Here is a 13,534-nt window from a genome sequence, read left to right on the forward strand (position 1 = left end):
GCGTTCTCGAAAGCAAATAGGCGACGGGGAGTAGGTAGTTACGCTATGTTTCGTCGTCACGAGTATTGATCTCAGCAGAACCACTGTGTGAATGAGCTATAACCGTCTCACCCTGGATCCTGGAAATGCGGATTCCTATTCCTCTCCCACAAGATTCATTCTCCCTTTCCCCTCCATGGACCTTTAGCGCGGATCTAGGTCCGTTTGATATGGGAATTACTGAGTTCCAGCATTCTCGATGCTATGATTATATGTTCTTCGTCTTTTAAATTAAAATAGAATATCTTTTAGACTAAAATAGAATATCTTTGATATTACTTTCTTCATGTTTGCCTCTTTTCAATCACGAGTCGTGTCACCCTTCTTATCAATATTCCATTTCAGTCTACTACTGTTCATACTTTCATATTAGTTGAAACTTTTTGTTTTTATTTTATACGATTCACAGATAAATTGTATTACAGGAAATACAAAACGATGTAAAAAATGGTTTTAAATGTTGTACAATGTTTTCATCATTTTTATTATTATTTCATTTAAGTTAGTTACTTATTAGACAATTTATTTTCATATTTTATCTGTGATCTAATCTAACAATATTACGCATTTCCGCATACGATTTTTGCTCGGTGACAATTGCTTCCCTCATTTGAAGCGAAGTCACTCGAAGTTAAATCGATTTTTTCTGCTCCTTCATGCGGACCTTTTTTTTACAACAGTAGCATCCTTTCTCCGCTTTTACTCATCGTCCTTCTCCCCCTATTGAAAAGACCCTCGCGGTGTGGTGCACTACAGCCAAAACACATTAACATATTTGCTCGACCCTCAATTTCGATGTTGGACCCTTGCTCCAAATTAACGAAGTTATACATCGAGGGACTGAAATCAGTTTATCATCAACCTCCCCTACAAAAACTTGTGTCCAACAAATTTTAACGAAACACTGCTTTCATATACAAATTGCTCCCTTTTAATTAATAAAAACAACTTGTTCGAGTTTTGAGCATGGACATTTAGTTAACTTCAGGTATAATTTGCAATCTAAGTTTTCATATCGCGGCGAATGTTAATTGTCTATTGTGAATAGGTGAAAGTCAGATTCTCTTAAATTATGTGAGAATAATTTAAATATTGTACGTGGTTCTCGTGACATGACTGAAGGTATTGTGCATACAAGATTTGACGCTTATCAAAAGTTTATGGTAATCAGAAAAATTGTAAATTTGTTGTCTAACCTTTTTATACTTTATATCATAAATTAAATCACATCCTTACACTTTTAAGTGACAGTCAAAATAGAATTGATAGTCCAAATTAATCTAATTTCTATTTAATACAATTTTAAAAATCTTTTTGTTTATTATTCTATTCACTCGTCGACGTTATTTCCAACCGTATTAAAAAAAATCTGTAGTGCAACCACAGCAATGGAGTGCTCGATTTCATCGCGTTGGGCTCGAGCCTGGATAGCGTCAAGCCGCTTTTGGGTCTACGGTTGGAGAACACAGTCCATTCGTTGCTCGAGGACTTCGTTTGTAAATCGAATTCGCGTTACGCGAAACGATTTCCACGATTTAAGAGACTGTTGGACGCGGTGGCTGCGTGGTCTGACTGCTTCGACTCTTCCGCCAAGGACACGAGTGTCAGGCGAGAAATGATTAAGCACGCGATCGATTATCTGGTGAAGAACGGCCTGGTGACACAGTTTGGGGACCCAGCCGTTCTCAATAGCGGCCCGAATAAAATGGATCCAGAGACATTACCAGATCAGAACGCCTTACAGAACGTCTGGCGGTTTATTAACGAGAAGGATTTCTGGCAGAACCGAGATTGTGTGTTAGTATTATGAACGATTGGCATGGTAAAAATTACCAATAGAATGCAGGTTTTATACAAAATTTATGGGTCAGTTAAAAAATTGTATTTAAATTGGAGACATTTTTCTTATCATTTAAATATTGCAGTATGCACTCGTGCTTAATTATTAAAACCCGTTTTCATGAGTTTCTTAATATTTTTCAAGTTTCATGAGTAAGTTTGGTTTTTATTCACAAAGATTACTCATACAAATACCAAAAAAAACATTTCAGGATTTCTCCTCAATCATCGACTAAGAAAGTGAAAAAGTGTAAAATGTATATTTATAAAATCTCCTATATCTTTCAAATTTCATCACATAGCGACTTGGTTTTCGTTCATGAAACATTTCTATTCTATACATTTTCGATTCTATACACGATAATTAATACGAGCGAAGCCGCGATGGAACCAATTTAATTTCTATGGCGAACATTCTTTATATCGATATCCCCTATTCATAAAATCGTATCTCAGCAGACTTATGCAATATAATCGTATTTCACGGATATTTCAACACGATAATGCAGCGAAGTTTGAATTACAATCACGTTGTACGCTGCGCTCAAGAACAATCTTGTTGCATCAGTATTCGAGTTACGATCATCTTGGATTATCCGTAAAATACGATTGCATTGCGTAGGTCCGCCAAGATTCAATCTTATGAATAAAAGGTGTCGATATCTTCTGCAGACACAATTTTTTTCATAAATGCATAAAATTCGTAGTCTAATTATCAGAAACAAGGGACTAAGTTTTTACTCAAGTATAATAATCTACAATACAAAATTGTAATTAAAATAAAGAAAATCATTGCCGAACTATCATAATAATAAACTAATCAGTATATTAATATACTCGTTTTATTTTGTTATTTTAATGTTTGATTATTTTCTATAGGGGTACTTCAAAAGGACGAGCAGGAAACGCACAGGTCAATCAATCCGTGAAGGAATTTTCCAATAGCGATTTGGATGTTGAAATCGGATCAGTTTCACAAGAATCTTCAACTTGTTACAATACCTGTAGAACAGGCTCCGTCTGTTGTCCAGCTAATAAAAAGATCGAGAATGCAAAATCTGTTCAGGTACAAGTTTGTTGTCAAGACGTCGGATGCGTCTGCGACTTAAGCGTGAATAAAGTGGTCAGTCCCAGAAAAGAAACTGTAGATTGTTTCACCAATACGCACTGTCCAAGTATGAAAAATTTTCAGAATACCGCGAATATCAAATGTGATTGTGACATAAAGATGAATAGCGATAAGTCTGTGCAGACACAAAAATATTCTCTCGTAAAAGAAAATATTAAGAAATTCGATATGAATACGCAATGCGACTGCGATAAAAAAATGAATAATACAAAAATCGTGCAGACGCAAAATACTTGTTTAGCCGGGAGAAATGTGAACAAAATTAACATGGATACGCAATGCAATTGCATGACAACAACTGACAATAATATGCCTGTACAGACTCAGATGAGTTCTCCGAGGCAGAATTTGATAAAATGTAACATGAGTGCACAATGTGACTGTGTTATGAAAATTCCCACAAGATTCGCACAGACACAAACTAGTTCTCCGAGAAGGAATACTGAAAAATTTGATATGAATACGCAATGCGATTGTCCTGCAACAGTTAACTGCAAAAGCTTTTCACCGACGCAAACCAGTTCCCCGAGAAGGAAGAGTGGAAAATTTGATACCAATACGCAATGCGATTGTCCTGCAATAGTTAATTGTAAAAACTTCCCACCGACGCAAACCAGTTCTCTGAGAAGGAATATTGAAAAATTTGATACAAATACGCAATGCTATTGTCCTTCAACAATTAACTGCAAAAGCTTTTCATCGACGCAAACCTGTTCTCACGACGTAAACTTTGTTTTCAATCGGGATCAAAATGCATTAAATTCTCTAAACAGAGTGTATGAAATTTGCGATAAACCCAAACCCTTCCCAAGAAAAATGAACATGAACAGATTAAATGCGATGCCATGCGATTGTAACCCGTTTCACGGAAACTCGAAATTGAAAGTTCGCGTTCACAGAGCGACCAGCACTAACTGCCCCAGGCTTCGGGTTCCAAGAGTATCGAGCATATCGCTGCCCTGTAGCTCGAGTCAGCTGATTGTCCGATTATTCGAGGCGGATCCGTCGCTTTCCGACTCATGTTTAGTTTTGATGAGAAAGAAATTCGAGAAGGACATCAACAACGCGTGTTCCTGCGTGAACGACATCCTAAGGAAGCTAGGGGACTCTATGATAAAGCGGTTATGCTTGAACTGCGATATTCGGCCGGGTCGCGTCGATTTGAATCTCGTGTGCAAAGACAAGGGGCCATCAAAGACCAGATGGTTTCTCGGTCGAGTTCCGACTTGTAGCAATGTCCAAAAATTAAATAATTCTTCAGCTGATCTTAATAAATGCAGTGAGCAGTTCAGTGATCAATTTGGCTCTTGTCTTGCTTGTCGATCAAAAATTCCTACTGTTGATTTTATTTATTGCAAAGGTGGAATGAAATGTAATGAAGAATTCAAGGAACAATTAGATCCTGTTTTGGATCGATCCTTAATGCACGACAATTCTCGCAAACGCAATTTGTTTTGCAATAGACAAGAAAGAAGGATGGACACGAGGGTTTGTCCCTTTAAGGAACTTCCTGTTGAATCCAATTTTTGTAGGGATAAGACGAAACGCGAGGAAAAATTCGATACAGGGCGAACGACTTTCTACCCTGTGTGTTTGACTCCTGACAAACAGAACTGTGTGAAAAACGAAATTGGAAAGGAGGGAAGAGGAAAGGAGGTCAGTTTTATATGGTCTAGGAACAAACAGATGGATTTTGTGTTTTCCTCGCGGATGAATTTGCAGAGTAACGATGATTTTATTTTCTCCTCCGAGGCGTGTATCGACGAGGAAAATTGCGATATTTGTATGAATAATGAAAATTTAAATAAAAACAGAAAAGGAAGAATCGTAAAAGAATGTTGTAAAGGCGAAGAAATCGATGCGGAGAGGATCGGAATTGGGGGCGACAGATTTGTAATAAAGGATCATGAGAATGGAATGATGGAACTGTGCGATTGCAATTGCAATTATTCTTCGGATAGTTTGAAGGAGAATTTTTGTAAAGAAGATAATTCGGTAACGGAGAATTGCAATCCTGGACAATGTTCCTGCCACATTTTTTGCGTTAATAACAGTGATTTGGGTTCAAGGAAGACTGTAAATTGCGGGTACAACTTTGAGAAAGATGAGGACACCAATTTCGAAAAAGATCAAGATTCAAATTGCGTCTTCTGTCGCTTATTGCAAGAAAACAGTTCAAAATTGGAGAACTCTATTGCCAAAACGGAAGAACACGTGTCGGAAATTAAACATGACGTGCAAAAGACAAACGGCATGAAATTGGAGCCCACTGCAAAAACGGAAAATCGAGTGTCGAAAATGAAACATAATGTGCAAGAGACGAACAGCATAAAATCGAAGCCTACTGTAAAAACGGAAAAACGAGTGTCGATAGTTAAATACAACATGCAAGAGGCAAATAATTCAGAATCGAAGACTATTTCGAAAACGGAAGAAAATGTGCCGAAAATTGAATATAACGTGCAAGGGACAAATACTTCTAGTTTGGCAATAGAGCAAAAAGTTTCAGGTCGAGAACGAGATAATTCTGTCTCAAAGAACGTTACTTTTCAAGGATTAGAAGTAAATTCGTTTTATCTGAACGAAACGGAGGCTCATTTGGACGCAGAAAAACAATACAGCGACGATTCTATATCCCCTGCATATCCGAATTCTTCCGATAACAGTTTTGATGCAAAATGTTCCTATTGCGGTGTTAATCTTTCTAATCCTGTGTTTGACGAGAATATTAATACCGAGAACGAAAATTCTGAGAAACCAGCTAATAAGCGTGAGACGCACGGTCTCGTTCCAAAGGCTTCTGTAGTTTTGAAATCACAGGAACTCAAAGAGAAACATTCAAACATTAATAAGAAATCAAGTACACTTTCTCTTCATGATCAGAGTACAAATGTTGATAATGAATTAAAAACGGGAACAGAAAAAATTTCCGAGGCTCCCAAAGAAAATATAACTGTGTGCAATTGTGTTCAAGAAAGCGAATTTATTAAAATTCCTCCAGACTCTTTAATCGGAAACGATAATTCGTCGACCACAGAGTCCCTGTTCGTATTTTGTAGATCAACTATAAAGTCTTCATCGGTATCTGATTTTTCTACAGAAGATGAAAGCTCCTCTAATAAGAATTTCGGAACAACGGATTACGACGTATGCAGAAAATTGGCGAGCAGACGCGCGATTTCGAGATGTGAATCGCCTAAACGGAAGTACTCTACCGTGTGCGCTCCTTCGCAATCGCAAAAAAATCGTTTGTTGCGCGAATCGAAAGTGGCCAGCCGCCTGTGTGACTCTTTCCCAGCGATCAATCGGATTAAATACTTGATCCGCAAGAAATTAGGAAGATTGTTGTTGGAGGAACGAGATAAGGGAACCTGTACATCGAAAACGTTTCTGAGGAACGACAGGTACCTCGTTAGTATCTCGAGTGGAAAATTGAATAAGGGACGGGTGATTCGTGATTCCTGTTCCGTCGATTCCTCGTCCCGCTGTCCATTCACGGCCAGGAATCGATACGAACCTAGCGCGGCGCCCGAGAAGACTTTCACCGAAGGATGCGCATTGAAAAAGAACAGGAACGCTTTCAGAGATATCAAAACCAGATGCCAGAGAATGATTCGGAGCAACGATGTGCTTAAGAAGATCGGCGTAAACGGGGCTTCCGCCTATCCGGAGAAGTGTGGATCGAAGTCGACCGACACGCAGGATCTAATTGGTGAGAGAAAATGAATTCTGGAGAAAAAACATTCTCAATTTATAAAACAGAATCAATAAAATAAATCTTAGAGAATAAGAAACATTGTTATAAAAATGTTTCCTTTTTCTCTTTCATTGCATTTCTTAGTTGGTTCAGAAACTCAGTATTAAAGATGATATAATATTAAGACATTTAATCAATTAAGACTCGAAATATAACACAATTGTTATATACGTATATACAATTTTTTATAAATATTTTTATGAATCTTAACGTGAAATTAAATGTAACAATGTTAAACAAATCCCTAATAATTTTTTTTATACACAAAAACCAAAAGATATAATTTAGATAATGCAAATGAACGCAATTTGGATTAAAATTAAATAATAAAAATTGATGAAAATTAATTATTAAATAGGATCTTTATCGAATTTTTTTATTAATTGAATAGTCTGTTCAATAAAGACAGGCTTCAATGCCTACTAGCATGTCTATCTCATTTACCCAATTATATGTTTATAGGAAAAAAGAAACTGAAAACTAGAAATAGGGAAAGTTGTTTCATTGACTCCACTATCAACAATACCAAAACCCGGAATCATTTAAGTATCTTATCATTGAATTCCGGGAGGATAATTTTTGTCGAAGATCACGGAGACCATTCGTCAAGCCGAAAGTTGTGTCACGAAAAAAATCGAACTTCAAAAGAAGACAAGAAGTTGACTTTTGATTCGAAGTTTGGAAGAAATCATTGCAAGCGTCCCCTCGGAGGTACGTGCGAGAGCGTGAAAAATGGGAAGGCAATGGTCGCAGAGGACAGAACATGTTCTGACAAACTGAGATCGTTCGAGAAACGTTTGTTCGAGCTCGAAAGGAAGCGTGAAGAGGATATCAACCTCACGAATTTCCTCGACGATTATGAAAGGCGCATCAGCGAGTTAGACGCGGATTTCAGATTGAAATTGTTGCAATATGTGGCGCTCTGTAAGAGTGTCAAACACTCGTTGATGAAGAGAATAAAGCCCTATGATGTTTAGCTTGAGTTTATATTCAAATCAATAACCGACGTTTCCGAGTTATCTTATTATTGAGATTTTCTATTTGGAATTTTTAACTGGTTTAGCATTTATAAATTATGTTATCCTGAAGATTTTAAAGATATTGTATTTTATGTTTTAGCATAATAAAATGTTCCAATAACTTCGATCCCTTCTATTGACTTTTTTCTAGTCTTCTCTATACGAATACTTATTCATTAATCTAACATGAATCATCACTGATTACATAAACTACACTAAACTTGAGTGAGCAAAAAATTAATTTTCTATGTACATAGCATCCAATAATTTTTTATTAGTATAATAAATGTGTCATCTACATGTGGTATGTATGAAAATATGTACTGATTTTGATAAAAATAGAATGTAAATACAGTTGTCAAAAAGGCAATTTCACTTCAAGTTGGATGAGGGACACTTACCACGTTCGAGGTTTACCACTTATTATGATAAAAATGATAGTGAAATCGGAGTTATTTAAGGCGTGCCAGCTCCAAGGAGAGGAGATAAAGTATTGTAGACCAAACCATCGAAAGCAGCAGCAGCAGCATCCATCCCTCGGGCCAGATCGATATTTCCTGGCAACCACCGGAGAGGGTGCCCACCCCTATGTTACTCTGTGTGTTTGTAACAATGCAAGTCGGCCCCTAACAGCTAGCGAAAGATTCGAGTCACCGACGTATTATCATTCTTTTTTATCTCGTTGATTCTCGACCGTGAAATATAACGACCTTCAATTCTATTAGAAAAAGCTAATTATATATTATTCAGAAAGGGAAAGCTCTCTGAAGGTTTATTTGAGTCTTGTAAAAAATTTTCAATTAAAAAAACTTCTAATATGTAGATTATGAAATTATTTGATTATATGTCTCATACTATCATATATTGCTTATATTTATCACATTGAATAAGAGAGTATATTATAGAGTATCTATAAAAAAGTGAAGAATACGATAGATATTAAAGTTGATAGACGAGAATAACTACGAATGTAGTGATAGTGATTTAAACAGTATTTTGTATGATAATTACAATTTGACAATGAATGTGAACGTTCTTGATTGTACCCAATTTTGATCAAGAAAGATTGTCAGAATTCATTTCTTAAAATTACAAAATTTTCATCTGATTTTAACTAAAAAACTCTAATTTTAATAATTTTCAATTTCGATTCAGCAAGCAAATAAATCTTTAATAAACGATCCTGTCGTTGTTTAAACAAAACGATATCGCGCTAGATTGATGGTGAAACGATAATATTAACGACGTACTCCGTTTTTATTAAATTTTATCACGCTCGAACATAAATCGAACGGTGAAACGAGCACATGAAAATAATAAAAACCATAAAACTTTGGTCTGAAGATCGTTCACAGCGTGACGTTATCTATTGCCGTGGAAACGGACAACGTCCTGTCAGCGAAAACGTGGCACGGGAGACGCTCTTCAGTAGAATCAGACAGTTTTAATCCGGCCATACATTAAGAGCACCCTGCGTTTTAAGCATCAGCTCGAGGATTCGGGATAGAAATATTTAAAAACATCCTGCATTTGTTTTGTCAGTACCTTTCACTTTCTTTTTCTACATTTTACGTTATATGTACACTTCTTTATGTGTACTTTATATATATTTTTATCTTGCAGACAATATGTATATCGTGCCATATTTTACAAATTGGGTAATCATACTTTTTAACATACTCTTATCATATGTGACACGTACTTTCTGATAATGAAATAATTAAAATCAATTTTCCATAAAATTATATAGAATCATAGGAAAAAAATACTATGAAATAAACACTATTTGTAAATATATCTATATTTTATTTATTGCCTCATTATATTTATGAGTAAATAATCATGCTCAAACAATAAAATAGTCTTTACAATTGATCCTAAGTTTATCTCATACAATATTTGACGGAGTGAAAATTAACTTAAGAGTAAATCATAAGTATAAAATATTTTCATCAGAACAGTATCATAATGTTGATGCAATCCATTATATTCGTTTAATGTATTTTTTTGGTTGTACTACTTGTATTGTATGTATGATTCCATCTTGTAAGTAAATACTTTATTTATGGCGTTGTACATATTACCACATATCAAATCAACTACACATTATAAACCATTAGTTTTAATTACTAATTGTAGAAGAATGTCTCCTATTTTCAAACATTGAGGTGTATCCAACGAATTAATCCAGCGACCACTGTGTGGGTGTATTAGGGAGCTAGGAAGTTGGCATTATTCAAATGAAGGGGTTAATTCGACGGATGAGTTAGAAGTCCTTACATAGGTAAACTAAAGGTGTATCAAGGATGTGCGGGCGTTAACGTTAATACTGTTACGATCCGGTTAGCTGCGTAACGTTTCATAGTGCATATCCAAGATCGGTTCGCTTTGCCGGGGGCGCATAGCCCCGCCTGGGGTCGATCTAAGGGTGTCTGAAGGCGATCTCGATTGGCTAGTGATATCGATGCGTCGGCCAATGTCGGCCAATGGCGTCACGACGCCGAGTTGCGCGGACGCTGTGACCGGGAGATGAGTTCGGCGGTACCCCGCCGCGCCGCAGCCGCGGACGCCGCGCCGTCAACGACGACGACGTCAGCCGACGTTCTCCGTCGCGTACCCCGCGCGCTACCCGCTACCCACTCCGCTCGTATCCATATCTGGACTTAATTATTGGTGAGTGACGCGGTCTATCTTTAATTATTTACATTGCAAAAAAGAAAAATGATTCTCCCGTTTTTCGGTTTGGGAGTTCTTAACAATGAATGTACAATGGTCACATTGGTTTCGAACCATCTGTGATCCGGGAGCTCGCGACGTCCTCCATGATAGGAATTTTCGTGAAACCGTGACAGGGATCTTGGAATCTTAGATCCGAATATATCATTCGATTCCGGGAACATGAAAAGTGAGGTGTTTCTATCAGGAAATTGGTAAGATTATAAAAATCGATTCGGCTAGAGCTTCCTTACAAGGACCGTTTCCTGCGTGAAATTCTTGATCCACTGTGGTTCCGAACGATACCAGGATTGATTTTTGAAAATTTTCGTATCGAATATACCAATAAGTGATTTAATTTCTGAAGTGTGTAAAGTGAAGTTTGTATATCAGAGGAGTTTCTTCTTTCTGGATGTGACTGTCTCGCCAATGGATCTTTTGTTTTACTTGTGAATTTTTGATTGATGTTTCTGATCGATGAAAGTGATTTTGATAATAGTGGAATTCGTATGAAAGTGTATAAATATCCGAGGAAAGAGCGATTCGATTGATGAATCGTGATTTTGCATGGATGCAACCAGATAGTTTCGTGCAAGGTCGGATCGTGGAAATGTCAGAGATCAGAAAAATGTCAGCGACTTTTTCGTATTGATCTGTCGGGGAAGTGTATCGGGCTCGAGGTCCATTTCATTCAACGGCACCCTCGTTTCCTTTCTGAAATTCTAAATGTGGTTCAATTTCGACCATTTTCAATTTTACCTGACTCTCACTTAATTTCGAAGAATTGTTTCACCAACTCTATTTTGTATGCTAAGTCTTCAATTTTGTAATTAATATAATTTCATAAATTTGTTGCCATTTTCGTTTGCCGATCACAACAAAAATCAATAAACCATCCAGTCGGCATAAGCTGAAACATGAACATAACAGAGCTAAAAAAAAAACATAGTATAAATCAGTATTTAAGGAAGGAAACGAAATGTGATTGTGGCAGATGCTACCAAAAGTTCGATGAAACTGCGATGTCTCGTAGCAAATGCAGCGAGTCCATTAAACGAAATTGGCTGTTTCCGTTTTCTTTTCACCCTAACTCGTTGGCACACGTGCTGTGCATTTTGTGCCTTTTGTGTGTCACGTGCCATTTTAATATCCGCAAACCATTGTTTCGTCGCTATGTCTCTCCTTGCAATCAACATCCACATATGCCAATCATTTCTCACCCCGTACGTTCAACAAAGCAAAAACCCTCTGCTTTTAACTTTTCACTAGATTTCTGGTAAAAATATGTGCAATCACATATGTTTGATTTATAATGACTTCAGCAATAGACTATGGTGTAAGTCTTTCATATATACTTTTATTATAATATTCAATTTGGACTCAGGACTCTCGAATTCTGTTATTAATTCTAAAAGAAATCATGATTCAATATAAATTTGTATAATTTTTATCAACTGCTACTGTTTTTTATGTTCCTTATGTTTATGTTTATAATTGTTCTAGCTTCTTACTTACAAATATCTATGTGGATAAAATCTGCAGTACAATAATTTAAAAAGCCAGAATATTCATTTAATTCATACATACTATTCCATTTTCTTATCGTGCTATGCTATTATCAAATTTTATGTTGGTACCTTTCCCCGTTTACTGCGACCCTTAACGCGCCACCCGATGTTTCGACTTAAATGAAAAATGCGAGCACCACGCTTTTTCTCGGATTTTCCAACCCTCGTGAAGACGCTCCCCGGAGAGTTCGGGGATTAGGGTTGAAGAGACCGCCACTTCAAATAAACACCCCATACTGCCCTGTGGGCTCCCCTTTGAGCCTAGATATCGAGTACGAGCATTCCTACATAGCTGAGGCTCGTGTCACTTAAATAATCGCTCGTTGAAGACGAATTCGATGCCAGAACATATAAAATCAATGGCCAAAATACTTTTTATATGATAGATTAAATATACTTAAAAATGTTCTATTTTTATATGATTTTTCAACCGTTGTGTTACGTTTCTGGAATGATAATCCTATTTTGAATAGAATCATAGGAAAATTGTGAAACAACAATATTTCGGTTTTGTGGAATCATTTAACGTTCATCATTAATTACAAATTATTATATTTACTTCTATCAAAATAACATGTAAGGAAGAACTATGACGGTATGCTTCAGGGGCTGCCGATTAACAACGCGACCACTTCCAGCCTGTAAGCAACCCCAATAATTGGAAAATGTCCGGATTTGCGGCAGCGGGCCTCGTGGCCTTCGACTCCATCAAGTCGAAAGCATCGCAAAAATTTGCTGGGTAATGTCACGCATGCTCGTACACGTCGTGCGACAGACGAAAAATCGTTTAAGGCTATATTTAGATCATCTAAATCTGACCATGCGCATAATTGAAGGCATTAAACTATCTAATTTTTCATAATTACTTGCAACGTACTTTTCCTAAAGATTTTCGTTAAATGTAGTTTTGAAACTATAATAATTTTCATATTTTTCAGTTTCAATTTTAATGTTTTTCTTCTAATAAATTTATCAGCAAACTTTTATTGCCAACAATGTGTTTTGATAAACAGTAGAAAATGAAAATATGTATTTGTTCCTTGATGACGATAAGTCTGATGCACATTTTGTTGACATATGTAACTCATGGCTTCAGATTCAGAAGAAGCAATGATGGCTACGAGGAATTCGAGATGCCCCGCGAAGGTAGCAAAGACAATAAGGGGTTCGAAGGTGAAAGACCATACAGTAGACAAGCCTCGTTTGAATCACTCCCGGAACCTGAACGACCTCCACTGCGCCATATCGATACTTATTGCAAACCAGAATGTCCTTGCTTATCGAAGAGATACACTATTGCCACACTGGCCTGCATGGGTAAATTTTGAAACAAACTTGTCAAATTCGTCTTATTTTAGTGTATGTACATTACTGTATAAGAAATTTCTTAAATAATGATGTTTACTAAGTAGTTTTCACAAGACAGTTACATTACTATAAAACATCATGTTACGATTCTTCATTATTA

General features: G+C 36.6%; 2 protein-coding genes across 2 annotated transcripts in view; both read left to right on the top strand.

Annotated features, from left to right (window-relative positions):
• The first annotated feature begins 1,151 nt into the window (after window positions 1-1,151).
• LOC108629915 (uncharacterized) lies at window positions 1,152-7,910 on the top strand. The gene is made up of 4 exons (XM_018032876.2): window positions 1,152-1,202; window positions 1,415-1,836; window positions 2,758-6,719; window positions 7,227-7,910. The coding sequence occupies exons 1-4, from the start codon at window positions 1,152-1,154 to the stop codon at window positions 7,739-7,741; spliced, it is 4,950 nt and encodes a 1,649-aa protein (XP_017888365.2). The 3' UTR covers window positions 7,742-7,910.
• A 2,446-nt stretch (window positions 7,911-10,356) lies between these two features.
• Window positions 10,357-13,534, top strand: part of VGlut (Vesicular glutamate transporter) — a 7,011-nt gene continuing 3,833 nt past the window's right edge. Inside the window, exons 1-3 of the mRNA XM_018032872.2 lie at window positions 10,357-10,456; window positions 12,673-12,805; window positions 13,163-13,383. Coding sequence (XP_017888361.1) covers window positions 12,732-12,805; window positions 13,163-13,383 — 295 coding nt within the window. The 5' untranslated portion in view covers window positions 10,357-10,456; window positions 12,673-12,731. The remainder of the gene's footprint in view (window positions 10,457-12,672; window positions 12,806-13,162; window positions 13,384-13,534) is intronic.

This window comes from Ceratina calcarata, unplaced genomic scaffold (assembly GCF_001652005.2).
Source record: "Ceratina calcarata isolate Rehan_Ccalc_2016 unplaced genomic scaffold, ASM165200v1 scaffold590.2, whole genome shotgun sequence".
NCBI lineage: Eukaryota > Metazoa > Arthropoda > Insecta > Hymenoptera > Apidae > Ceratina > Ceratina calcarata.

What these genes read in the sequence shown, in the direction of transcription:
- LOC108629915 (XM_018032876.2), top strand. Translation starts at nt 1,152, where the DNA reads ATGACTGAAGGTATTGTGCATACAAGATTTGACGCTTATCAAAAGTTT. An exon ending in ACGCTTATCAAAAGTTTATG is followed by an intron (nt 1,203 to 1,414) that starts GTAATCAGAAAA and finishes AAAAATCTGTAG; the next exon opens with TGCAACCACAGCAATGGAGT. An exon ending in TGGCAGAACCGAGATTGTGT is followed by an intron (nt 1,837 to 2,757) that starts GTTAGTATTATG and finishes TATTTTCTATAG; the next exon opens with GGGTACTTCAAAAGGACGAG.